This window comes from Hemiscyllium ocellatum, chromosome 35 (genome assembly GCF_020745735.1).
Source record: "Hemiscyllium ocellatum isolate sHemOce1 chromosome 35, sHemOce1.pat.X.cur, whole genome shotgun sequence".
NCBI lineage: Eukaryota > Metazoa > Chordata > Chondrichthyes > Orectolobiformes > Hemiscylliidae > Hemiscyllium > Hemiscyllium ocellatum.
Window position 1 is genome coordinate 23,079,192 of NC_083435.1, and position 27,345 is coordinate 23,106,536.

The 27,345-nt window shown below is 48.7% G+C and overlaps 2 protein-coding genes across 2 annotated transcripts in view; one reads left to right on the forward strand and one right to left on the reverse strand.

Annotated features, from left to right (window-relative positions):
- The first annotated feature begins 28 nt into the window (after nucleotides 1-28).
- LOC132832566 (interferon-induced very large GTPase 1-like) lies at nucleotides 29-9,278 on the forward strand. Its single transcript, XM_060850657.1, has 2 exons — nucleotides 29-301; nucleotides 1,931-9,278. The coding sequence occupies exons 1-2, from the start codon at nucleotides 29-31 to the stop codon at nucleotides 6,992-6,994; spliced, it is 5,337 nt and encodes a 1,778-aa protein (XP_060706640.1). The 3' UTR covers nucleotides 6,995-9,278.
- A 6,080-nt stretch (nucleotides 9,279-15,358) lies between these two features.
- gnl1 (guanine nucleotide binding protein-like 1) overlaps nucleotides 15,359-27,345 on the reverse strand; it is a 58,453-nt gene continuing 46,466 nt past the window's right edge. Inside the window, exons 8-12 of the mRNA XM_060850368.1 lie at nucleotides 24,992-25,177; nucleotides 24,109-24,287; nucleotides 19,744-19,924; nucleotides 19,446-19,586; nucleotides 15,359-15,809 (exon numbers count right to left, since the gene is read on the reverse strand). Coding sequence (XP_060706351.1) covers nucleotides 15,547-15,809; nucleotides 19,446-19,586; nucleotides 19,744-19,924; nucleotides 24,109-24,287; nucleotides 24,992-25,177 — 950 coding nt within the window. The 3' untranslated portion in view covers nucleotides 15,359-15,546. The remainder of the gene's footprint in view (nucleotides 15,810-19,445; nucleotides 19,587-19,743; nucleotides 19,925-24,108; nucleotides 24,288-24,991; nucleotides 25,178-27,345) is intronic.

Below are 27,345 nucleotides of genomic sequence, written 5' to 3' on the forward strand. Positions count from 1 at the left end.
ACGCATCACCTTGAGATTGGTCACGCACATGACCATCGCCCTTCAGAGACTCTTTGTACCCTCCTCACAACTCGCTTTCCTGCCCGCTTTTTGTTTCACGTTGAAGTTGGGCGGTGATCCCTTCGCCCAAGCCACCAAGGCAGACTGTGAATGTGGTGACCTCCCTAGAATCTGGAGAAAGCTGCGGTCGGTGGGTGCACGAGTCCATCAGTTCCATGCGGACTACTGGTGGGTGGCTGGGAGACCCTGCCTGGCGAACATGTATTTTAACAACGAGAGGCCATGGCTGTTCATCAATACCGTAAGCAAGGTTTGAATTAAAATCAGAGAGAGGCGACCAATTGATCAGTTCTCAGCGCATCCCACTAAGTCAGTCACTCTGCCTTTATTCATATCTTCAGGAGATTATACATTTACTTTATTCTTTATTCATTCATGGATGAGGGCGTCGTTGGCTGTGCCAACATTTATTGAGCATTCTTACTTCGCCCGGCGGGGGGTGTGGGAAAGTGTTAAGAGTCAATCACATTGCTATGGGTCTGAAGTCACATGTAGGCCAGACCAGGTAAGGATGGCAGTCTCCTTTCCTGAAGGGCACGAGTCAACCAGATGGGCTTTTCCCAACAATTGACAATGGATTCATGGTTATCACTAGACTCTTAATTCAGATTTCCTTCTCAGGTGAAATCAAATACAACCATCTGCCGTGGCGGGGTTTGAACCCGGGTCCCTGGAGCATGATCTGGGTCCCTGGACTAACAGTCCAGCGATAAAACCACTCGGCCATTGCCTCCCCATTTTGAACATTGGGCCGTTGCATTGTGGGAGAACTACCAGGTGCAGTGGGTGCCTTCCTGATTACCGTTCGCCTGAGAATTCCGGACCGTTCAGCACCAGAAAACAGGGCCTTTCCTAGAACCTTACCACACTCGCTCCTTTTTTGCCAAACTGAAACCGGTTGTAACTCTGTTTCCTATTAGTTACCCAATCCTCTAAATGTTCTGATAAATCACCCCACCCGAGATTTTTTCAGCCCCGTCACCTCTTCACTGAGGCCCCTAACTGAACGCCTTTGAGAATTCCCCAATATCCGCTCTGCTTGTCAATCACTGTCCTGTTCTTTTCACAAAACCATGCCGAATCTGCCTTGGGGTGTTCAAGTTTCAGCTCGAAACTCACGGTCCAGAAGTAGTCTTTATCCGTTATCACTTACCTCTGGCACCAATATCCTAACACCAGGTTATGTTGCATGTGCCATCCCGTGGAAACACGTTGAACGGAAAGGGGACAGTAATCCTGATTTTCCTGTGAAAGTGCTCGAGGTTACGAGCTAACTGCAGGGAAAATGTGGAAATTAGTTGATCCAATCAGCCCAAGATGTCATTTTAACTTTGAAAGATAATCTTAAAAGAAAACAGCACTGTCAAATTAACTTTATGCCTTGTTTCTGGTGAAAGAAAGTCAGATGTGACACAAATTGGCTCACTCATGAATAGACTCACAGATGTCTACAGCACAGATGAAGGCCATTTGGCCCATCATGCCCACAAACATCTGACTGCACTTCCTAGCTTTTGGCCCACAGCCCTGGAGGCTCCGGCAATGCAATCTAAATGTCTTTGCAATGCCCCATGAGTTTCTGACTGAACAGCCTTCCAGGCAGTGAGTTCCAGACTCCCAAAGACCCTTCTGGGTGAAAACATTCCTTCTCAACTCCCCTCCTAGACTTCTACTGCTTGCTTAATGTTGTCCAAAGATAAAATCCACCCGGTTTTACCAACAAAGAGAATACCTTCTGCACCTTTCCACTGTGGAACGGTGGGGAGAACACTTACCCGCATGACTGGTTTAACTTTGGGACTTAGGGGTTTCTCTCAGTGATCAGCAGAACTTAATAGTGTTAACGCTTCCTATAGGTTCACTTCCAAAGGAGCCCACTGTGAGGGCGCCTGACGTCTTCAGGGCTGAAGGGGAGGTTAATCTGCCAGAGCTCCAAAAACACGAGCAATCGGACATTTCTCTCACAGACTCTGAGCTTGGGTCAGGCTCACATGAAGCTCGGCCAGACGAGCATCCCAAATGCCAGTCCAGTTTTCCAGAGGCGGACACCTCAGCACAATCCGACCCACCTGCAAGTAACGCCCCTCCCGAAGCGGGTGCCAAGCAGTCCCGCGTTGAAGACTTCCTGACGGAGCTGGGGCTGAAAACACTGGGGAGCAAGAAGCTGTCCCTGAGCAACGTGCTCAACCTCAGCACAGAGGTGCTTCAGAATAAGGTGCCGAGATCGCCTTGGGATATCCCAAACTTCTTCCTCTGGAACCTGATGATAGTCAATTCAAAATCGAGAAATTTCAAGTACTCCTTGGCTGAGGAAGGACAAGTGGGGAAACGGAAGAGGGGGGACTTGGAGTTCCTCCAACCGGAGGAGATCCCTGCTAATTCGTACCACCCCTTGGACATCATGATGGCTATTTTCCTGTGTGCTGACACATTTCTCCAGCAGGAACTGATGCTGAAGATGTCCCTGTGTCAGTTCGCTTTGCCGCTATTGCTTCCTGACGGTAAAGAGGGCTGCACCTTCCTGCTGTGGGCCCTGCGCTCCGTTGTGAAGAAGTGGCGCCCGCTCTCTCTCCAAGCGAGCGCAGGCTTCAGAGAAGCCAACATGGTGACCGAGAGGGTGCCGACCTTTTCCTTCCTGCGCCTTGGCACCTGCTCTATCTCCAAGTCCAAGATCCTGAACGATGCCCTCAGCACCGTGGAGCAACACCACAACTTCTTCGTCCACTCCGGCATGGAGTGCGGGAATTTACCGCGGAGGATCTCCGACGGCCTGGCTGAGCTGTGCTGGTACCTGCCCAGCGGGAGCGCGGATCTGGACCTCTTCCCAGAACCGATGGCCATATTCAACCTCCGAGGCGACGGCAGAGCATTCCACGGGCAGGCCCAATTCCTAGCGAAGGCTTCGTCGGCCCTCTTCGTCTTCGTCGACAATGTAGATGGAGGGGTCAGCAGCTACCTCAGCTCCTTGGTGGAGTCTGTGAAGAACCTCTTTCTAATTCTGTCCCACAAGGACGTGACCGACGAAACAAGAAGTCAGGTGAGGGAGTTGATCTCTTCGTCGGTTGTGAGGAAGGAGTGCGTTTTAGTTCTGGGCAAGAAGAACGATGCGGAGTTTGCGCAATTGCTTCGGACCGTGCTGAAGGAATTAGCTCTAAGTGGGAATCACCAGGATGAAGAAATCCCAACTCCTCCATCCCAGACCACCGGCAAGAGTCTCGAGGACATGGCAGCGATCGCCAGGAGAGTTGGGGTCAAAGTGGACGAGGACGAAGAGCAATGTTCGCTCGGCCAGAGAAAGTCGGAAGAGATTCTCCGCTCCATCAAAACCGAGGGAATTGCAAGCTTCAAGAAGGCGAGGATGACTTTCCAAGGGGATACCTGGCAGAAGATCTCCCAACTGGAAAAGGAGGCATGTCGCCTGAAGAAACGAGGGCAAATGCCCACCAATCAGTACATCAACCAGCTCAGAGAGAGGCACAAGGCTTTGTGCAATGCACAAAGGAGGGAAGGCCTGTCGCCTGACGTGAAGGTGTTCATCGAAGCCCTGACCGGCTGGAAGGGAGGTGAGAGGAAGCATTTCCTGCAGTGGATGAAATTCGGGCTGGATTCCAGCTCAAGAGAAACCCTCTCTGTCTTGCGAGAAAGGTACAAAGCCCTGTACGAGAGCTCTCAGGAGGGCCCGACGGAAACCCTGGCAGAAGTGTGGAGGCAGCTGCAAAGGCTGGACCGGCAGATAACCGCCAGCTCCCTGGGCCTGGAGCATTTCATGCGGGAAATTGGACTGATCTACGAACGTTTCACCGAGAACAGCAATGTGGGTAAGGAAGAGAAGAGTGCGGTGTACCGGTTACCCACTGCCGCCGCCAACCTGATGTTGGATGGCTTCCCTCTGGAGCTCATCGACGGAGACGTTTCCAACATCCCTCTGCGGTGGGTGACCGCCGTACTGAAGGCGGTTGAAGACAAGATTGGCAGAGAGACCCGGGTGTTTGTGCTGACGGTGCTGGGCGTGCAAAGCACCGGCAAGTCCACCCTCCTCAACACCATGTTCGGCCTGCAGTTTGCCGTGAGCAGCGGGCGGTGCACCCGAGGCGCCTTCATGCAGCTCATCCGGGTCACCGGGCGGCTGCGGGCGGAGCTGGGCTGCGGATATGTCATGGTGATCGACACAGAGGGGCTGAAGGCCCCGGAGCTCTCTGGCGTCGACGAGAGCCACGAGCACGACAACGAGCTCGCCACCCTCACCATCGGTCTGAGCGACGTCACCCTGGTCAACCTGGCCATGGAGAACTCCGCCGAGATGAAGGACGTGCTGCAGATCGCCGTGCACGCCTTCATCCGCATGAAGGAGGTGGGCAAGAGGCCGGCCTGCTACTTCGTTCACCAGAACGTCAGCGACGTGTCCGCCCACGACCAGAACATGAGGGGCCGCAAGCGCCTGCTGGAGCAGCTCGACACCATGACGCGGGCGGCGGCGAAAATGGAGAAGCAGGAGCGTCGCTTCACCAAGTTCACCGACGTGCTGGAGTACGACGCAAAATCGAACAACTGGTACATCCCGGGCCTGTGGCACGGCAATCCACCCATGGCCGCCGTCAACACCGGCTACAGTCAGAAGGTGTTCGAGCTGAGAAAGATGCTTTTCAAATGCTTCTCGAGCCAGCCGCCAAGGAAACACAAGCTCTCCACCGTCTCAGAGTTTGTCATCTGGACTCAGGCCCTGTGGAAAGCCGTGAAGTACGAGAATTTCATTTTCAGCTTCAGGAACAGCCTGGTGGCCGAGGCCTACAAAGAGCTCTCTGTCAAGTACACCGACCTGGAGTGGCAACTGAGGAAAGACATACACACCTTCGTCGAGATGGTGGAGAACAAAATCGCCAACGCCAAAGACGATCCAGAAGGGGTCGCCAGTCGCTTGAAAGGGGACCAGGAGCAGCTGCTGTTGGAGGGCAAACAGAGGGCCCTCCAGGAGCTGGAAGATTATTTCTCCAATAGCAATAATGCGCACCTTATCGAAAAATACAGGGCCGAATTTGTCTCCAGCATCGACTCGGTCATCATTGAGCGCATGACTTACGCAGATGTCAAAAGCAAGCAGGCCGTCCAGAGGTGGAGAAACTTACAGAAGATGAATGAAATTAAGGCCAGTTATCAAAGCCAGATTGAAGGGCAGGTCAACAAGCTTCTGCAGAAGTGCAGACAGGAGAAAAGGAGCCTGGACGATGCCGAGCTTCGGGAAGAGTTTGAGGTTATGTGGGAGAAAACACTTTCAACGTTAGAACGTGGACCGAGTGTAAGGAGCGACGTTGTGAGTGACATGGAGACTAAACTGATTCAGAACATGCCAGGGCACAGCCATTTAATTAACGAGACGCTTGCTGGCAAAGACTGGTTCCAAACAGAGTTTGGAGCATTCCGAGTTGACAAAGATCACATCGACAGAAAAACGGTGGACGACAGTCCTCGGGCTTTTGTGGTCAGGCTTTTGCACAGGATTTTTCCCAAAAAATGCAACATCTCACACCGAGCGGAGGAGTGGGCGATGTGGTGCTTGGAAGAATGCAGTGTGTTTGTGGGGAATATGGTGCAGAGACGTCAGGACTACGATTCCACCTACTTCCAAGAGCTTTTGAGAACAGTGGATGAGAAGATCCAGGCGCACAATGACGAGGAATTCAGCTTCACCGAGAGGTTCAAAGTGGATTTCAGCATCCACGTGTGCGGTGTGGCCTCTGGGGAATTCGAATCAATGCAGAACAAGTTCAGGAAGAGGAACGACGTCTTAGAGCTGTTGAATAAAGAGAAAATGAATTACTACAACAGCTTCAGGAATATCTACCAGGAAAAGGACCAGACCAAACAGAGGGCAGAGTTATTCTGCAAATCTTGCTTGGAACCAGCTTTGATGAATGCTGTCATCAAGAAACTAGGGCCAGAGATTGTGGACCATATGAGATACTACGGGAAAGGGGGGAAATTCAAATTTCGGAAAAACTTCCAAGTGGCTCTTATGCTGCATTTGAAAGAAGAGGACAATTTTGACAATTACCACTGGTACATCCAACGCACGGTGTCATATGAGAAGACGTGGTTGAGAAAGCAAGTCACAGAGTTCTGTGCAGCTGCAAGTGGGGAACAGCCCCTGCTGTGCTCTCTTGCACTGGACATTCTGAAAACATTCATCAACCTAGTCAAAGCAGCCATCAAGAATGTAACATCCCAGACTAAAGAGGTTGCAGTGTCCTGTGTTATCCAGATGCTTAAGGAAAAACTTGGATCAGAGATTCAGATACCAGACATCCAGTTGGCAGCCATTACCTTCGGAGCTGAAAAGATTAACGTTGAGAATTTCACCCACGAAGTCACCAGCTTCATCTATGAAGTAGAAAACTGTCTGGTATGTCAGATTAACAGTTGGGCAAATGATGCTGATGCAATCATGAAAACATTGCCCGTAGACCCGACCGAGGAGCTGTACGCAATGTTATCCGGCTGCGGCACAAGGTGCCCCTTTTGTGGCGTTCTGTGTGACTGCACAAATGCTATACACGCTCAGCACAGTGCTGAATATCACCGCCCTCAGGGTCTCACTGGATACCACTTTATTAAAAGTAGGAAACTCATAACAGAGAATTGTACCACACTAGTCGCGAGTGATACCGAGTTCAGAAACCAAGACACGAAAGGAGAATTTTGGCCCTACAAAAACTACAGGAATCTCGGCACAAGGTACAGTTGCTGGAACATCATTGCCGATACGACCATCAAAACGTCTGCCTTCTGGAAGTGGGTCTTCCACACCTATAACCAACAACTCGCTCAGAAATACACGGTGCTCCCGGCAGACCCTATCAGTGGCTGGAATATATCCTGGGGTGAGATTAGAGAAGACATCGAAAACAGTTACAATGTCAGGATCGATGAATTTTGTTAGCTCAAGTCGCTGCTGGTCACTGACATGCTATTGTGACACACGGCCAAAATTTGCTGTGAACTGCGGCATTGAATGGGAGGTATTGCATTAATCCCCGATCAGATACCTGGCCTGACATTCGCTCCCGGTGAAATTAGACTAGACTAGACTTACAGTGTGGAAACAGGCCCTTCGGCCCAACAAGTCCACACCGACCCGCCGAAGCGCAACCCACCCATACCCCTACATTTACCCCTTACCTAACACTACGGGCAATTTAGCATGGCCAATTCACCTGACCCGCACATCTTTGTGACTGTGGGAGGAAACCGGAGCACCCGGAGGAAACCCACGCAGACACGGGGAGAACGTGCAAACTCCACACAGTCAGTCGCCTGAGGCGGGAATTGAACCCGGGTCTACAGGCGCTGTGAGGCAGCAGTGCTAACCACTGTGCCACCGTGCCGCCCACTTAGTGGAACTGAGTATCAGCTGGGGGATGTAACTGGCAAGAGTCCTGACACTCCCTCCCCTGTTCAACCCGCACTACTGAGGTTTAATAAGAGGACTACGACTAGAGAACACCAGATGGGATATTTGAACGTGGCAACACATCATTTCAAATTAAAGCAGACAACCAATCAAAAGGATGTATCTTATTTTAATCTATTGAAATATGACAGTAACAGAATTCACAATACCACAGCACCCTGGTCGACAGGAACGCACAATCAAATCCATCATCACTGCTCAAAACCTCTTCCACTATGACCTTGTATCTCTGGCTGATCACCATAACCTCGCAAACACTGGAAACCACCTGCTCCTGTCAACTCCATTCAAGCCTTCGGGCCTCTAATACACTCGAGTCCTAACATGAAGGGTGAAAAGTCAAAATGGGACTGAGACCGAACGACCTACTGTTCCGGTCAGGAATACACCTTTATAATTGCCAATGTTCCTGCTTCTAGTTCCATTCTACTGAGCGCAAGGAAAGGTTACAGTGCGGAAATTCCACATATAGAATGCAAAGTTGACCCTATTGACTTCAAATTGTGAAAACCTTTCAGATCTCAATGACAGCCCCATGTATCAGTATGTTGTTTAAATGTATAGTCGGCTGATCTCATACTTCATTTATTTTCCTACTTGGCCATGGTTGGTAGATTTAGTTCAGCAGGAGATCTCAAACGATGTGCGAGCCGTTAACTGGAAGAGATGCATCTGCATTCTGTTGGTAGCTTCATTGGAATCCATGGGGAGTTGCTGCAAATGTTCCTCAGGGTGGTGACCTAGACCCTGTCCATCAATGCCTGCTTCCCCTTCCTCAGGCACAACGGCGAAAGCGCAAAATTGTTCGCCTACGACTGCTCAGTGTTCAGCGGTGTTTGTGACTCCACAGATACCGAAGAAGTCTAAGTCTAGCTGTAGCAAGCCTTTAGCCTTGGGCTGTTAAACGGCAAGTAGCATTCATGCCCAACAAGTTCCAGGCAAAGGCTGTCTCCCAACAAGAGACCTTTGATATTCAACGGCGTCACCATCACCGAATCAGCCAACGTCAATATTTTTGGGGGCTACATTGATCAGAAGCTGAGCTGGACGAGCCACATAATTACCATGGCTGGGAATTATCAGCAAGTAACTCAACTCCTGATTCTCCAAAGCCGATGAAGTCAGAGAGTGCGGTGGAATACTCAACAATTGCCTGGAAGAGTGCAGCTCCAACAACCTCAAGAAGCGCAACACCATCCAGGGCAAAGCACACCCCTTCCACCTAGTTAAATGTTCACTCTAATCATCAGAGCAATGATTGTCAAATACAGCAGGCATTGTGGAACTATTGCTAATCCTCCTCTGACAGCATTCTTCCAAACTTACAACCTCTAGCACCTGGAAGGACAAGGGCAGCAGATGCTGGAGACCACTGGCTACCGCAGGCTCCTATCCAACTCGCACAGCGTCCTGACTTGGGGCTGCGCTGCCGTTCCTTCACTGATACCAGGTTGAAAGCACTGTTGGGTGGACCTATGACAGACAGGTGACACCAACCCAAGGGCTCAGCACCGCCCTCTCAATTCTGGAGGGACAACCCACGTTACAATACTCACACCCCATGGAAAGAAATGATGGTTTAAAAAAAACCCTTCAGTTTCTACAGAAATTCAGCCCATTCCACATTGAAGTTCTGGCTTGTGATATCATAGCCTTATGGAGTGTCAGAACACTGAGGTCTATATTTGGACAGTATCCCCTAGAGTCGAGCAATACTCCCACTGATTTCACTCAGGTATAGCTTATCACAATATTCTGGAAGCTTAGCTCAGCAATGCTGCTGAATATTATTGAGATTGCATTTCATTTCATGCAATCTGTTTCTGTCCTTTATTAGCTCCGTGATTTTCAACTGTACGCTTCATGCATTTGGCCAAATGTTTATCAATAAAACAAATCGTTGTGTGCAAATCTACCTGTCTGCTTTATATCAAGTATTAAGATCGATATAGCAGCTGGTTGTTGAAGGATGTAGCAAAATCTGCATACAGAAGGTAAGAATAAATTATTCTGGCTAACCCCCAGTGGGAGATATTTATCATGAGAAGCAGTAGAAAACAGGGGACAATAAATTAGTGGTCTTCTGCTCTCAATCTCAGTTTTAATTGAAAACTCAATTCTTTCCACACTGCAACCTTGAGGCGCCTGGAAAATAAATGCTTACCAGAGTTTAATGCAGCTTTCACATCATCCAGAAATTGTCTGACTATGTCGCTGACATCAGCCAAGGGTGGGAGCAGGCTTCTACGACCCTGGCGTCTTTTCTGGTTCTGAATACACAATCGCGAACAAAACCAAGACATGCTAGATAAGGAAAAGATTGACTAGATGCTCCACATCTGACCATCAGTCAGATTATTCACAACTTGCACTGAAATGCTGACCTCAGAACAGTTCAGACGTACTGAATAATAATCGTCAGTCGTCCCAACTTTCCACAATGTATCAGGTAGCTTTAGAAATTGTTTCCATGTGATTTACAAACTTTTGCCATCAACTAAACCAAATCTTCCGCCTTGGTACCCTCCAACCCCACAGCATCAATGTGGATTTCTCCAGTTTCCTCATCTCCCCTTCCCCCACCTTATCCCAGCTCCAACCTTCCAACTCCCTCATGACCTGTCCTACCTGTCCACCTTCCTTCCCACCAATCCGCTCCACCCTCCTCTCCGACCTATCAACATTATCCCCACCTCCATCCACCTATCGCCTTCTCCGCTACCTTCCCCCCAGCCCCAGCCCCAGCCCCATCCCCTCCCATTTATCTCTCTGCCCCCTCGGATCACAGCCCCATTCCTGATGAAGAGCTTATGCCTGAAACGTCAATTCTCCTGCTCCTCGGATGCTGCCTGACCTGCTGCGCTTTTCCAGCACCACAGTCTCAACTCTGATCTCCGGCATCTGCAGTCCTCACTTTCGCCTGCTTAAACCAAACTAAGCCAACCTTCCATTCACTGACTCCATCTACACTTCCCACTATCTCGGAAAGGCAGCCAACATCATCAAAGACCCCTCCCACCCCGGTTATCAGCTCTTACAACCTCTTCTGTCAAGCAGAAAATTCAAAAGCTTAAACACACGTGCCGACAGGTTCAAGGACAGTTTCCTCCCCCCCCCCCTCCATTATTTGACTACTGAATGAACCTCTCAAATTCAAAATCTAACCTTGATCTTGCTTTCTGTACACCTTCTTTGCAGCCATAACTTTGCATTCCTTGCTCTGTTCAACCACCCTACAGTCTTTGTACGTTATGATCCGCCTGTAGTGCACGCGAAACAAAACTTTTCACTGTACTTAGGTACATTTGACAATAATAAATCAACTCCAATCAAGAGAGCAGTCTTTGTTAGTTACTGGTACATTGTACCATTGCTGTACGCCCCACGATCAACATCCTGTGTGGGGGGAGGGTGGAAACTTAACTGGAACAGCCACATAAATACTGTGGCATGGTGGCTCAGTGGTTAGCACTGCTGCCTCTCAGCGCCAGGGACCTGGGTTCGAGTCCCACCTCAGGCGACTGTCTGTGTGGAGTTTGCACGTTCTCCCCGTGTCTGCGTGGGTTTCCTCCCACAGTCCAAAGATGTGTAGGTTAGGGTGGATTGGCCGTGCTCAATTGCCCGTAGTGTTAGGTGCATTAGTCAGAGGTAAATATGGGATGGGTTGCTCTTTGGGGGGGGGGGGGGGGGGGGGGGGTTGGTGTGGGGCTGAAGGGCCTGTTTCCATAGCATGGGGAATCTAATCTAATCTAAGAACACCTATGAATCCTGTGGCAATTAACCCCAAAACTCCTCTGTCTTCCGCGAAGCACAAGGCAGGAGTGCGATGGAATATTTCCAACTCACCAGGCCAAGTGCAGCTCAAACAACACCCAGGAAACTCAAAGCACCCAGGACAAAGCTGCTCACCCTCGACCGCCTAAATTCACCTCCCTTCACTTACTAAACAACATATCTGGTCTGGAATATGAAGATTGTTACAATGGAACATGCTGAATTTTCTTAAAGGTTCTGGAATAGCCAAGTCAAAATGTTTCTGGCTTACACAGCAAATATTTGTGACTCAGAACCTGAGGTGGCTTAATTGAAGTGGAATTAGGACAAGATTTTAGGCAGTTTCACAACCAGGATTTTTTTTAAAACAATCTTTCTCTTGTGGGGTTTCCTGTTTCTCCCACACCAGGGTGAACAGACTTGTGACCCAAAAACAGTAACCCTTGCTTTCTCTCTACGGATGCTGCCAGACTGGCTGAGTTTCTCCAGAAATTTGTTCTTGTTTCAGATTTCCAGCATCCGCAGTTGCAAATTTTAGGTTATTATGAAAGCATTTGTGTTGGATTTCGAAACCAGACGACTTGAACTGTTCAAAGAGTTCTCCAGCCAAACCCGACCTCTTGTTTTGTAGTTTTCAGGCCGACAATTCACTGGAAGGTGGGAGTGGAGAATACATTTGATCTAAGAGGGCTCACTTTCCCCGCCCCTCCCCCCACCTCCATCTCAGGCGACTCTGGGGAGTTTGCACATTCTCCAAGTGTCTTTGATTCTTCCGGGTGCACCGGTTTCCTTCCACAGTCCAGGGATGTGTAGGTTAGGGCGGATTGGCCGTGCTAAATTGTCCCATAGTGTCCAGGGATGTGCAGGTTAGGGTGGATTAGTCATGGGAAATATAGGATTACAGGGATAGGGTGGGAGGGGCTCTGGGAGGGATGCTCAGAGCGTTGGTGGGCTTACTTCTGGACTGTTGGGATTCTAGGATTCTAAAAGACAAAGCAAGAACATGTACAAACATAGATGTCAGAATTCACTCTCAGTTACACAATCACTCAGAAACGTGCAAACACAACAGATCAATGCAGAGGCAACAAAAATGGAGGCTGAGGCACTCAAACCTCGCTCAGAGGTAGGGACACCAGCTCTGCTCCGCAACAGCCCTTATCCAACCCAATCACTATCCTGAGAGGAGTTTGCTGGCTGTACCTTACTTTCCATTCACGTGTTTCTCAATCATCTCCCTAGAAAGCCCGCTCATTTGAAATGTTCTGCCCAGTGACAATTTGAAATCACAGGTCACAACTCAGTCGGTTTTGGTTAATTTCTAACTTCATTTCCCCCCCCCAACTGCGACAATAACAAAGAAAAAAAATCAGGAATATCGCCAGAGTTTGAAAATATTAAACATTAAACCCCTAAACACAAGACAGAGCATCGTCACTGACTTTCCAGCCCATGAATTTGCGTAGTACTGACCACACCCGAATCTTCCTGCGTATCCCTGGCCCTGTAATGCAACGGGAGAAAGTGAGGACTGCAGACGCTGGAGATGAGAATTGAAAAGTGTGGCACTGGAAAAGCACAGCAGGTCAGGCAGCATCCATGGAGCAGGAGAATCGATGTTTCGGACAAATCCCTGATGAAAGATCGATTCTCCTGCTCCTCAGCTGCTGCCTGACCTGCTGTGCTTTTTCAGCGCCACACTTTTCAGTCCATGATATAACGCAAGGGATTCTTCTAAGTCTCTCTGCATGCCCCTGCTTCTAAATCTCTGGTGTCCTGACACTTCGCAACATCCCAAAAGGTTACATTCACTTAATTACCCGCTGAGAATGATAGTAACCCTACGACTTGGAAGCAGGTCATTCAGCCCATCAAGTCCACACCTCCGAACAGCATCCCACCCCTTATCCCATACTGTAACCCTGAATTTCCCATGGCTGATCCACCTGGCCTACATACCCTTGGACATTATGGGGCAATTTATTGTGGCCAATCCATCTAACATGCGCATCTTTGGATCGTGGGAGGAAACCCGTGCAGACACACGACAGAACCTGCACACTGCGCACAGCCAGCTGCCCAAACGTGGAATTGAACCCGGGTCTCTATTCCATCCCCACCAATCACCTCACCTCCTAATTCCAGGGTCTAGCTGCTTGCTAAACCACTGTAAGTTGATGGACGCAGACACTAAAATCACTCTATACTTGCAGTCTCTCTCCACAAACAATATTCTGTCCTTTCTGTTGAAGTAAACAATCTCTCACTTGCAATACCCCTATCCCCAGATACTCCACCCACCAACTTTCTGACTATTCACAGACTTTTTATATCCTCCTCCAAATTAATCTGGTCTTGAATAAAAAATAGAATTTGCTGGGAAGCTCATCAGACTTGGCAGCATCTATGGGGAGAACGTATTTGAAATATTAACTCTTTCTCCCCACAAATGGTGGCAGGTCTGCTGAATTTCGTTAGCAATTTGTGCTTTTAGATTTAGAGTGTGGAAACAGGCCCTTCGGCCCAACAAGTCCACACCGACCCTCTGAAAAGCAACCCACCCAGACCCATTCCCCTACATTTACCTAACACTACGGGCAATTTTTTTAACATGGCCAATTCACCGAAACTGCACATTTTTGGACTGTGGGAGGAAACCCACGCAGACACGGGGAGTGTGCAAACTCCACACAGACAGTTGTCTGAGTCGGGAATTGAACCCAGGTCCCTGGCGCCGTGAGGCAGCAGTGATAACCACGGAGCCACCGTGCCGCCCATTTTGCATGTTCTCCTATAGTGGTGTTGTCAGGAAATCTGGCTACAATGCAACCGTCACATCATCCAGTTTACAGAGTCGGAGTCATACAGCACGGAAACCAACCCCAGTCCATAATCCCAAATTCAACTAGACCCACCTGCCTGCTTATGGCCCGTATCCCTCCAAACCCTTCCTGTTCATGTCTTTATCCAAGTGTCTTTTAAATGTTGTAGCTGTGCCCGCATCCACCACTTCCTCAGGAAGTTCATTCCACACATTCCTCTGTAAAACAAAAATTGTCCCTCAAGACTTTTTAAAAATCTCTCTCCTCTCCCCTCAAAAATATGCCCCCTCATCTTGAGATTCCATCAGCCTCGGGAAAAAGACACCCAACCATTCACCTTATACATACCCCTAACGATTTTGTAAACCTCTACAAGGTCACCACTCAACCTCCTGCACTCCAGTGAAGAAAGCCCCAGCCTGTCCAACTTTTCTTTATAACTCAAACCTTTCATACCCAGCAACATCCTGCAAATCAATTCTGAACCCGCTCCAGCTTAATAACAGACTCCCTATAACTCCGTGACCAGAACAGCACACACTATTCCAGAAGAGACCTCACCAACGTCCTCAACACAATGTCCCAACTCCTACAATCAAAGGTCTGAGCAACGAAGGCTAGCATGCTAAATGCTTTCTTCACCACCCTGCTGATGTTTGATGTCATTAAAATCAATCAAAAATAACTGAGGCTCTTTTGCTGATCCCTGTGGTTCTTCGCCAGTTTCCAACTTTATAATGGACCATCTATCCAGTTTCCAATTAATTAGCCAACTCTCTTTCCACCTCACACCCTGACTCAATGAGCTCCACTCTTCTGCTATAACCTTTCACATGGCACCTTATCAAAACGCCTTTTGGAAATTGAAATACACCTCAACTGCTGCCCCATCTGCAGTTTTCCAATCCGCTGGGGCCTTCCCAGATTCTGGAACATTCTTTAGAAGAGCATCCCTCGATCGCTGCAGTCCTTCTTTGATGGACCTTAGGCAGCAGCCATCAGGAGAACAACGCTAGCTGTGAAGTGCCTCTTCAGAACTGCAAATCCCACACCTCATCCCTGGAAACATGAGTAATTCGTATCTATCTTTTCCAAAAGACTTCTTGAAGCACAATTCTGGTCGAGTCCAGGAACTAACAAAGGATGATGATAAGGTTATTTGCTCACACTCAGCCCCCCCTACCCCATATCTGTGTGAACACAAGATGCTAAACAGCAAACCGCTCGCTCCAACTGCTACGGTAAATAAAGCTTTATTGAAATAGAGCAATACATTAATGGTAAAGGATTGGAATGGGTCTCCGCGATGCACTCCGGAATGAAGTAATACACAGCTGGGTGTTGCTGCTTTTGGAGGATGCACATGCATCGTTTCTCTGTAAAGGTCCCCAGTCCTAGCACCGGGTGATCCGGTGCAACAAGACGTTAACACTCATCGTCTCGGAGAAGGGCGAACTTGTTCTTGCTAAGGAAGGATCCCCTGTGCCTCTGACCAGCGTCCCCACCCTCACCCCTCTCCTCCTCTTCCTCCTCCTCCTCCTCTTCGTCTGCATCATGGTCTTTCTCGTCGTCCTCCTGGTCCGAGCTGGAGATCTCGTCCTCGTCTTCGGAGCTCTGCTTGGTCTGCTGCCTGTGTGCCTCCTGAAGGGCTGCAATCTCGAGTGTCTCGACGTGCTGCTGCCAGTCCACTGAAAACACAGAGGGAGAGACAACTGAAGTTACTCCTGCCCCTTTTACTTGCTTCCTGGCACCTGCTTCTCACTTGCCCCTGGCCAGGCTGTCCACTCGGAATATAAATACAGCCACTGGTGGTCATCGTGACTGCACTTGGTTCCTTCAGCCTCCATAGCTACTCTCAGAATCCTATCACATGGAAAGTCATTTATTGCAAGGGCTGCTACAGTCATAAAGGGCATTTGTCAGACCACGTGGACAAGAGTGTACAGTTCTGCTCCATTTTTACGAAAGGACATAATTGCATTTCAAGCAATTCGGAGATGGTTCAACTGACTGACCCCTGGGCTTCCTGAGCAGAGCGAGGGAGAGAAATCATTTATCCCATTTCTGAGCTCTTTATTTAGGCTTTTTTATTGTTCTCACCAACTCATTTATTATCTCTGTATTGTTACGTAGAATACCTTCTGTATTTCAGTTGATGTGTGGGGTACTTGGACTCGTACAGAAGTAGAAGAATGAAGATATCCATTATCAACCCTCTACTAAACAAACCCACAACACGAGGAAAGCATTAATTTTGGAGACACTGCGGTACTCAAACTGACACAAGACAAAAGGCTTAAGTTAGCGAAAAGATTCTTTCCAAAGCAATTGAAAAATACTAACACACACAAAAAAGCCATCACCTTAAACAGACATCTTCTACAAACTGATGAGCTCTCGGCTACTGCACGCGCGCGTGCACACACACACACACACACACGCACAAGCAACAAAGTTAGAACATTTAGTCAGGCGGTTTACGGCTCTATATGCTGCAGCTCAGATTTAAATTGTAACAACTGACAGTGTTGACATCAACAGCATTCACTACACGTCACACCAGATCGTAGATATCTGTTGTATAAAGCCAGCAATTGTATATTCATTGAAGGAATTCATTGCCTCTGTCATATCAACTGTCCCTGGCTCTCAGATATTTGAGTAATGTTGTGTTGGCAGGTTTAAAATTACTCTCCCTCTCCTTTGCAATCTCCCTTCTTATCCAGCACCCCACAGCTTCCACCTTTCCTCCTGTAAAAGCCCTGGCAACCTCTTCCATTCCCCCAATCCCTCGCAGCCTCTTTTTTTTCATTCCTCACCTGGAGCCCTCCCTCATTCCGATTCCTCTTCACCCCACCTCTGCCCCCCTCCTCCCAAACCCTTTGCACCCCACTCCATTTTTACCGCAGCCTCAGTCATCCCATCACTCTGATCCCTTGCAGCTTCTCGCAATTCCTTCCTCCCAACCAACAACCCCATGAGCAGGCAGTCACCTCCAGACTGTAACTCACTCACTCAGTTGTCGACCTCACAAGATGCTCCACCAATCACAGATGGGCTCTCTCTCTCCAGCGTTTGATGCTGATAGGCCCACGAGTGAACCAATCAGTAACAAATGCAGGAGGGAAAGAGCCTGTGACTGGAGCGGCTCTTCTTGCTCTGAGTGACTGAAGAAGAGGCAGGGCTGGCTGAACCCTCTCAGGCACAGGCCGTGGCAGCCTAACCCCAGCTTTCCGGAACTTTCCTTCAGAGGAGACGATGGACAGTCTGAGCGTGTATTTGTTGGGAGTTACGAAGAATGAGGAATGATCTTATTGCGTCGGAGAGGACTCTGAGGGACCTCGACAAGAGAGGAAGCCAAAAACAGAGGAGGTGGTGGCTTAGTGGCACTACTGCTGTACTGTTAATCCAGAGGCCCAGGTCATGTCCTGGGGACACGGGTTCGAATCCCGCAACGGAAGACAGTGGAATTTGGATTCAATCAAAATCTGGAATTAAGGGTCTAACAATGGCCATGAAACCATTGGCAGATTAATTCTGCAATCTGCACCCTTCAAGGGCCATTCTCTACATATTCTCACTCAGTTCTCTGGGCACAGCTTTCTAACTAAAGTCCATTTTAACCAGCTGAGTGTGAACTCTCACGAGACATCCTTTGTTTTGGATTGCTATGTCCATGACCTTCCTTCAAAAGTGCATTACTGAAATTAAAATATACTGTGGTCTTGGAAGGTACTAATGCCAATTCCTCCACCCGCACCCCCCTGACTTGCCTTCAAAGTCATTCTCTACTGGTTCTGAACCAACCTACTGCCTCCCGTAGAATTAACTGAAGCATTTTAAAAAAGAGAGGCATTCACCCACTTGCAAAGTCATGGTTTTGAGCAACGCGGTTACTGGAATTTAACAGATAAACCTCTCTCCAGGAAGGCCTTCCAAACCTTTGTTCCTCACTTGTTAGGCCACAGCCCATGTCTGGCACCACACTTTAGAGAGGATCCTAAACAAGGCCGTAGATGGGGAGGGGGGGGTTTGGTGGTGTGGAGAGATTTTACTAGAATTGAATCGGGGATGAGGGTTTTCAGTTTTGCAAGAAAAAGGTTTCGGAGAGATTTGACAGGGTCATTTAAGACCACCAAGGGGTGGACAAGACCATTAGCACAAAGGTCTGTATTCAGGGGGTGCAAGGTTAAGACAATTGAAAGAAATAAGCAAAGTGTGGAGTTGGGAGTTGGGGGGGGGGTTGGATTTTACTTTATGTAACAGGCGGAGGGGACTACGCTGTCTGAAAGAGCAGAGAACATAGAACAATACAACTCAGAACAGACCCTTCAGCCCTCAACGTTGCGCTGACCTGTGAACTATTCTCAGCTCCTCCCCGTACACTATCCCATCATCATCCATGTGCTTATCCAAGGATTGTTTAAATCTCCCTAACGTTACTGAGTTAACTACATTGGCAGGTAGGGTATTCCACACCCTTACCACGCTCTGAGTAGAGAACCTGCCTCTGATATCTGTCTTAAATCTATCACCCCTATGTGCCCTTGACATCATCATCCTAAGAAAAAGACTTTCACCGTCTACCCTATCTCATCCTCTGATCATCTTGCATGTAAACAGTGGGAACAGATTCAAGGCTAACGTTAAAAGGGGGATTGGATATAGACATGAGAAGAAAAAAGACTGTGAGGTGACGTGGAAAGAGAGGGAGTTGCGACTAATTAGTGCAAACAGCACACTGTGCCAAGTTACCTCCTTCTGTGCTGTACAATACCTACGACTAAAACAAATCACAGCAACTCTGATGGTGAGAGATGCAAGTGTTCCCTCAATTTGTTTTCTCTCTCTCCCTCTCCACGATTTCAAATAATCAAATCAACCACTGCGCAGAGTTACTTGCCAACAAAGAGACAATGACCATCTTACTGCAGTGACTACAAACTCTCACTGTGCAGGGATCTGGTCGTACCACCTGGAGAACCGCGTCTGGGTCTGGTCACTGAAGCACAAGGAAAGCATTGCAGGCCAGTGTGAGAAAGAGGCAATGAGGCCAATCCCTCAAACAAACAGGTAGCAAGCGAGACAGGAGGTTATCCCCTCCCCGATCAGTATCAAGGTGTGCCTGACACGCTGTTAAGGCCCTGGCAGACATGTGAAAAACAGGGAAGGGACCCCCCCCTCCCCCTCCCACAAATTCACAAGAACCCTCATTCCATGCTCAACTCAACGATCACTGCCACTCGCCCCAAAAGCTGCTCTTGATGATGCTAGGTGTTGAAGCTGACCGAACGCGCACGCGCGCGCGGACGCACACCCCCTACCTTTCTGCACCGTGTATCCTGGAGGTCGCATGCAAAGACACAGGCGCCCGTCCACGGTCAGCCGAAGGATGCTGTTTGCTGCCCGGTACACGTCGTTCCGTGCTGCTTTGGCCGTCTTGTACCCTCTCTTCTCGGCCCAGGCTGCAAAGAGACAAACAGCTCATGGGTGTGAGGCTGACAGTAACTCTGGCTCGGTCATTAACACGAGACGCCAAAAAAAGGAAGCTTTCCGCTTGGCGGATGGCTTTGAGAAGTAACCGGCCGGCAGCCTTCCCTCCCAGCTCACGCCTCCAGTTACCTTCACAGATGTCCCAGGCGGTGAACCTGGCCTGGGCCTGCTCCTGCTCCTCGGGCCTGCCCTCCTCCACCTGCGGGTGCTTGAGTTTCAGCAGCTTTGCGACAGGAATCCTCGCGGCCAGGTAACCGACGGAGGTGTAAGGCTCCTGAATCTGTGCTATCGGATAAATCCCGGACAGAATCTGGAGGCAGTGGGAAGGAGGGAGAGAATCAGGGCATCTTGTGCAGACCGTTGAACAGCATGGAAACAGGCCTTTCAGCCCAACAAGTCCACTTCGGCCCTCCGAAGAACCTCCCATTCCTCTCCCCTTTTATCCCATATTTACCCCTGTCTAATGCACCTAGTCTACACATCCCTAAACACTATGCGACACCTTAGCACGGCCAATTCACCCAACCTGCACATCTTTGGATTGTGGGAGGAAGCCCACGCAGTCGCGGGGAGAATGTGCAAACTCCACACAGACAGTCACCCAAGGCTGGGAATCGAACCCATGTCCCTGGCGCTGTGAGGCAGCAGTGCTAACCACTGGGCCACCACGCCACTCCCAACACAGAGGGATACATAACTGCATTCTTTAGAAAAAGGGACAAGCGACTCAGGTTAGTTTTGCTTCAGACGCTAATCCCCATCCAGCCCAAGGCAGGAGGTTCAAGTCAAACCCAAGAGACTCCAGAACTATATCTAGGCTGACATTACAGGGCAATAGATTAGATTAGATTAGATTAGATTAGACTTACAGTGTGGAAACAGGCCCTTCGGCCCAACAAGTCCACACCGACCCGCCGAAGCGCAACCCACCCATACCCCTACATTTACCCCTTACCTAACACTATGGGCAATTTAGCATGGCCAATTCACCTGACCCGCACATCTTTGTGACTGTGGGAGGAAACCGGAGCACCCGGAGGAAACCCACGCAGACACGGGGAGAACGTGCAAACTCCACACAGTCAGTCGCCTGAGTCGGGAATTGAACCCGGGTCTACAGGCGCTGTGAGGCAGCAGTGCTAACCACTGTGCCACCGTGCCGCCCACAAATACTGAGGGAACAACCCTCTTGAGGCTGAGTGAAATGTCCCTGCCTCTGAGCCAGAGGCACCGCAGTTGGGTGCCACTCCGGATCTTGATGGCAAAGGAAAATGCATTGATAAATGTGGCTTTCCAATGGCGAGCAGTCAAAGTGGGAGATTCTCCTGGTTAACTACAAGACGGTACACAAGCTTCTAAGGGTTTGCTATGTTAGACTGTACCAAAATTAACTCAATGCACTCCTGCCTTAGATTAGTGATAAATCACACAGGAGGGTTAGACGGCCATCGAAATGTGGTTCTGAGAGTTGGAGTATGGGAGAGTGACAGGACCTCAATGTTAGACAGAGCTGCTCTCAACTGTGCTGCTGAGCTCTTCAGCAGGTTCACAAAAACAGAAATGGCCACAGAAACTCAGCAGGTCTGGCATTATCTATAGAGAGGGAGAGCAGAGTTAACGCTTCCGGTCCAGTGACCCTCCTGCAGAACCTGATGCTGCTGGCTTGCTGAGTTTTACCAACAATTTTGTTTTGGTTTGGATTTCCAGCATCCTCAGTTCTTTCGGGTTTTTTTTTGAACAACGTGTGTTTTGCGTAGCAAGGACTCTGGGGAGTGCTATACCAGTTGCAAAGCTTTGTGTCAATGAGGGGCTGGGGTGAAGCACTTGAAAAAAAGTGTGTGCACAATTAATAGTTCAGTACAGCAAGAAGTCTCAGTGAAAGGACGACAAGCAGAGTTTGCTTGATGCATTTTAGCAAGAGTGGAGCCCAGGGAAGAGCTGGGGCGTATGCAGCTTGGTGAAGTGAGCGGTCAGGGAGAAACTGGATGGAGCGGTGCCTGCCAGTAGAGTATTTAGAGTCCTGGGGAATGTGGACTCAGGAATGGAAGGTGATTGACTTGAACATGAGCAGTCATCCACAGTCAAAGACAGATTTGTCTTGAGAAGTTTCATGGTTAGATGTGCAAAAGTGAAGAATTGTAATCCTTTATGAAGTTTGTTCAGTTTTGATGGTCCATTGTATTATTAACATCTCAAAGGAGGGGACAGTTACTGAGAGACTCTTTGGAATTGTCTTAACCCCACTGGCTATTTGCTTTGCACAGCGGAGTGTTCGGTTACAGTCTGTTATAGTTTAGTACAGTCTATTACCCATGTTTACTACATTAATTCTGGGTATATTGCAGATATTACCGTTGTGTCTTGTACAATAAAGTCACAGACTCAGATGTACAGCACAGAAACAGACCCTTCGGTCCAAATTGTCCATCCAGACCATTTGCCAGCATTTGGCACATATCTCTCTAAAACCTTCTTATCCTTATACCCACCCAGATGCCTTTTAAATGTTGTAGTTGTACCAGCCGTGTTCTTCTCCACAATAAACACTGATGCAAAATCCTTGTTTAGTATCGCCTCCATCTCCTGTGGTTCCACACATACCCTGCCTTCTGCCTTGCTGATCTTTGAGGGGCCCTATTCTCTCCCTAGTTACACTTTTGTCCTTAATGTTTTTATAAATTCCCCTTGGATTCTCCTTAACCCTATTTGCTAACAGTATTTCATGTCCCCTTTTTGCCCTCCTGATTTCCCTCTTAAGTATACTCCTACTGCATTTATACTCTTCCAAGGATTCACTCAATCTCTCCTGTTAACACCTGACATATGATTCCTTCTTTTTCTTAGCCAAAACCTCAATTTCTCTAGTCATCCAGTATTCCCTACACCTACCCCTAATATTGCTTGTTCAAAAGAGTGAAATCTCAGGCTTTGCTCTCTTAGAAATTCCTTCTGTCTAATTTGAAAATAAAAGCTACTTGTCCCTAACCAGATCATAACATAATTCATTGGTCTCACTCTAGTCCTACTCATGTTGCAGAGTTCAAAATGGAGGTCTGGTATCACTAGCATGTACATTTCTAAGTATGATTGAATTTTATTTTTTTTAAAATAAAGAGAGAACCACAAATGCTGGAAATCAGAAACAAAAACAGAAATTGCTGGCGAAAGTCAACAAATGTGGCAGCATCTGCGGTGATGAAGCAAGTTAATTTTTTGGATCAAGTGATTTTAATAATTGGTTTGTTCCCTGTCCGTTCACTCTGGTCTGAGATCACGCTCTGTAAGCCAGCGTATAGCCTGAAGTGGTACAACACAGCACTGACCAAGTCTCTGGTTTGTGACGTGCTATTTGACCACAGCACCTGTTGCTCGGGATTGCTCCAGTTACTCAGTACTCCTGGGCCGGACACCGAAAGGAGGGATTTACCACCATCTAGTGACACCCATTAGAAACCACAGGCAGCTGACAAAAGGCTCAGATCAGAGCAATGACCAAACAGCTTACTCACCAGATTCTCTCATGGAGAATAGATCAGAAAACACATCCCCCTTTCCCCAGCAAAATTACAACGGGGCAAGAATCAGGAGAAAAGACCATGCCAGGAAAAATATATATATACTTTTTTAAAAAGAGTCAAAATATCAATTAATAAAATTTGGGAAAGAAAACTTCTCAAAATGTTGCTGAAACATTTAACTAACCCCACAGTTGTGTGTTCAAATCCCTCCATGGCCTCATCCCTCCCCATCTCTGGGAACTGCACCAGCTCAACAATTTTTGAGAGCTCAGTTTGTTCAATCTAGCCCTCCACACCATCCCAAACTACATTACATTGGCGGGGTGTGAGAGTCTGTCTGTGTCTTCAATTGTACTGAATTCCTTCCACCTCTGGACTTTGCTATCTTCCTTTTAAACACCTCCTTTAAAGCCTAGCTGTTTGACAACTGTCCAAACACCCCTTACGTGTGGTTCGGTTTCAAGTCTCTGGTCCACAGCGTTCCTGTGTGAATCACCTCACATAATTTCTTTAAAAGATGCCAAAATACAAGCTGCTGCTACTGCATCATAGAAACCTTACAGCATTGAAACAGGCCCTTCGGCCCAGCAAGTGCACACCGACCCTCCAACGAATATCCCATTCCCCTATTACTCTACATTTACCCCTGACTATTGCACCTCACCCACACATCCCTGAACACTACGGGGCAACTCAGTATGGCCAATTCACCTAATCAGCACATCTTTGGACTGTGGGAGGAAACCGGAGCATCCGGAGGAAACGCAGTCACGGGGAGAATGTGCAAACTCCACACAGACAGTTGCCTGAGGCTGGAATTGAACCCGGGTCCCTAGTGCTGTGAGGCAGCAGTGCTGACCACTGAGCCACTGTACCGCCCCCAGAGAGAGGAAGACTGCATCTTCCTCAAATGCACTAGTTGGGCCCGTGCCCTCTTCTCTCACCCACATCCAAGCACAGAGCAGTGAAAGCTGACCTGCTGTTGACGGTCGACCAGCGAGGGAAAGATAAGGCCGGGGCAGTCACACAGCTTGACGGTGGGAGTCAAGAAGTACGTCTGGAAGTATTTGGTGTGACCTGGAGTGCGAGACACACTCACCACCTTCTTCCCCACCAGGCCGTTAATGAGAGATGACTTGCCCACATTTGGAAAACCTGAGGGAGGTAAGAGGAAAGAACAGGGTGGAATTTAGACCCTGTGTATATACACAACAGGTGAAAGACAACAAACTCTCTGCTTCCGAAAAAAACGCAAAACAATAGCTTGACAAATTTCACTGTTTGAGTCCTTTTTCACATTTCTCTTCAGGTTATGAACATCGTTCCACATCTGATCACTGCAAAGTCTTACCAGATCTTAGGGCTGCTTTTTTTTTAGTTAAATCAATTTTTCAAATCAACCAGTTCAGAGATTAGTTAAACACCTCTGGAGAAAGCGGGACTTGAACCTGGGCCTCCCAGGGATAGGGACTTTACCTGTGCACCACATGTGGACTCTCGGTCCCCAGGTGAGGGACGTATTTGATATTAAACCAATAAGCAATAGGTTTCCAGCGGCACTGCCACCTGCTGGCAGTTCTGGTTTCCGCCAAATTCGTTCAGAAAAACGCAGCACTTGTCCAGACAAATTTGTCATTTTCAGCTGCTGTCACCCACCACATAGAGTCAAAAGAGATGTGCAGCATGGAAACAGACCCTTCAGTCCAACCCGTCCATGCCGACCAGATATCCCAACCTAATCTAGTCCCATCTGCCAGCGCCCGGCTCATATCCCTCCAAACCCTTCCTATTCATATACCCATCCAAATGTCTCTTAAATGTTGCAATTGTACCAGCCTCCACCACTCAAGCCAGCTCACCCACACAGCCCACAGTGAGGATGCCGTCCCTGTACAGCTCATCCACCGGCGCGCACATTTCCATGGCAGTGTCTGTCTGATGCTCCACCAGGACAGCGTCATCTTCGTCCTCCTCGTCAGTCAGGTCTTCGTGTTGGGTGTTCGCTGCATCCCGCTCCATCTTCTCCTTCCAGCTGGCCAGGTCGACTGGCGAGAGACAGGGAAATAATTACAGAACTGTCGAGGGAGATGGGGAGGAGTATGGGACTGGAATATGAAGCGGGGGGAAGGTACAGGTCGAGCTAGGGCTGGACTGCATCTGGTATGGTTACATTCTGGGGTCACTCCAACCCTGTAGGACATAATGGTCTCACAGTGGGTACAGCAGAATGTGGCCAGCACAATATTAGGGCAGTTTAAGTTACAAGAACACGCTGCACAGAGCAGAGAGACCTAATTGAGGTGTTCAAGATGATTAAGGGATTTGCTAGGGCAGACAGAAGGGTGATAAGAATGCCAGAAATAAGAGGCCATTTGGCCCTTCGAGTATACCATTCAACGAGATCGAGTTCCGTAACCCTGCGATGTTATAAGGAGAGGTTTATAAAATCATGAGGGGTATAGGTAAGGTGAATGGCAGCATCTTTCTCTGGGGTGGGGGATTTTAAGACTAGGGGGCAAGTTTTTAAGCTGAGAGGAGAAAGATTTCAAAAAACACACGAGGGGCAATATTTAAAAGACATTTAGCTAAGTACATGAGTAAGAAAGGTTTGGAGGGATATGGGCCAAGTGCAGGCTGGTTGGGACAAACTATCTGACTCTATGACGCTACTTCTAGAACTCTGCTGAGGTTGGGATTCAGTTGAAAGCTTCACAACTGAAATTGCTAGGACAATTGTTGGATCATGAGGCATGGGAACGGAGGAGGTAGATGACTCGAACATGCAGATCGGTTACATTTCAGGTGAATGGTGTGGGGAGCTTTTGATGGAGTAAATAGGGAGAAATGGCTTCCTGCAGGAGTAGTGGTCCGGAGGGGGACACATTTATAGGAACTGACAGAAAGCCAAGAGTGCAAAGAATCTCTCTCTTTTCAATGACACAGTGAGTTGTTATAAAACTCTCTGCCCGAAAGAGAGTGTGAGGCGGAAGTGAGGTCGGAGCGCAGAGCTGGTCGGGAAGGTGAGTGAGTAGTATTTGATTGGGTGTGTTCAAGGTAAGCGACTGTGTTATTGACTCAGTGTTCTTGTTTTGGAGACAAAGTGTAGAGTTATGGCAGCGCAGGCAGTGGAATGTTCTTCATGCAGGATGTTTGAGGTAGGGGTGACCACCGATACTCCTGCCGACTTCGTCTGCAGGAAATGCAGTCAGATCCTGCTCCTCACTGACCGCGTTAGGGAACTGGAACTGGAGTTGGACGAACTGAGGATTATTCGAGAGGCTGAGAGGGTGATTGATAGAAGCTACAGGGACATAGTTACACCAGAGAACAGAGGTAGCTGGGTAACAGTTAGAGGTGGGAAGGGGAAGAAGCAGGCAGTGCAGGGTTCCCCTGTGGTCGTTCCCCTAAAATATAGGTATACAGCTTTGGAAACTGTTGGGGGGGACAGCCTTGCAGGTGTAAGCTGCAGAGAAGGGGTCAGTGGCGTGAGGTCTGGCTCTGAGACTAAGAAGGGAAAGGGGGAGAGCAGGAGAGCGCTAGTTATAGGAGACTCTCTAGTTAGAGGGACGGACAGGCGGTTCTGTGGACATGGGCGAGATTCTCGAATGGTTTGTTGCCTCCCGGGTGCCAGGGACGAGACGTCTCGGACCGTGCCTTCAGAATCCTTAAGGGGGAGGGTGTGCAGCCAGAAGTCGTGGTGCACATTGGCACCAACGACATAGGTAGGAAGAGGGGTGGGGAGGTCATTCAAGAACTCGGAGTTAGGCTGGAAGCTAAAAGCTAGGACAGACAGAGTCGTCATCTCTGGGTTGTTGCCGGTGCCACGTGACAGTGAGGCAAGGAATAGGGAGAGAGTGCAGTTGAACACGTGGCTGCAAGGATGGTGTAGGAGGGAGGACTTCAGGTATTTGGACAAGTGGACTGCATTCTGGGGAAGGTGGGACCTGTATAAACAAGACGGGTTGCACCTGAACCAGAACGGCACCAATATCCTGGGGGGTAGGTTTGCTAGCACTCTTCGAGGGGGTTTAAACTAATTTGGCAGGGGGATGGGATCCGGACTTGTAGTCCAGCAAGTAAGCTAGCCGTGTTTCAGGATGTCCAAGAATGTAGGGAGGCTGTGGAGAACGTAGTACTGCCAGGGAATACTTGCGGACACAGAGATGGGCTAAAGTGCGTATACTTCAACGCAAGAAGTATCAGAAATAAGGTG

Bases quoted from the DNA above. Each gene is read 5' to 3' on its own strand.
- LOC132832566 (XM_060850657.1), top strand. From the start codon at position 29: ATGACCATCGCCCTTCAGAGACTCTTTGTACCCTCCTCACAACTCGCT. The intron at 302-1,930 runs GTAAGCAAGGTT...TCACTTCCAAAG, and splicing joins CATGGCTGTTCATCAATACC to GAGCCCACTGTGAGGGCGCC.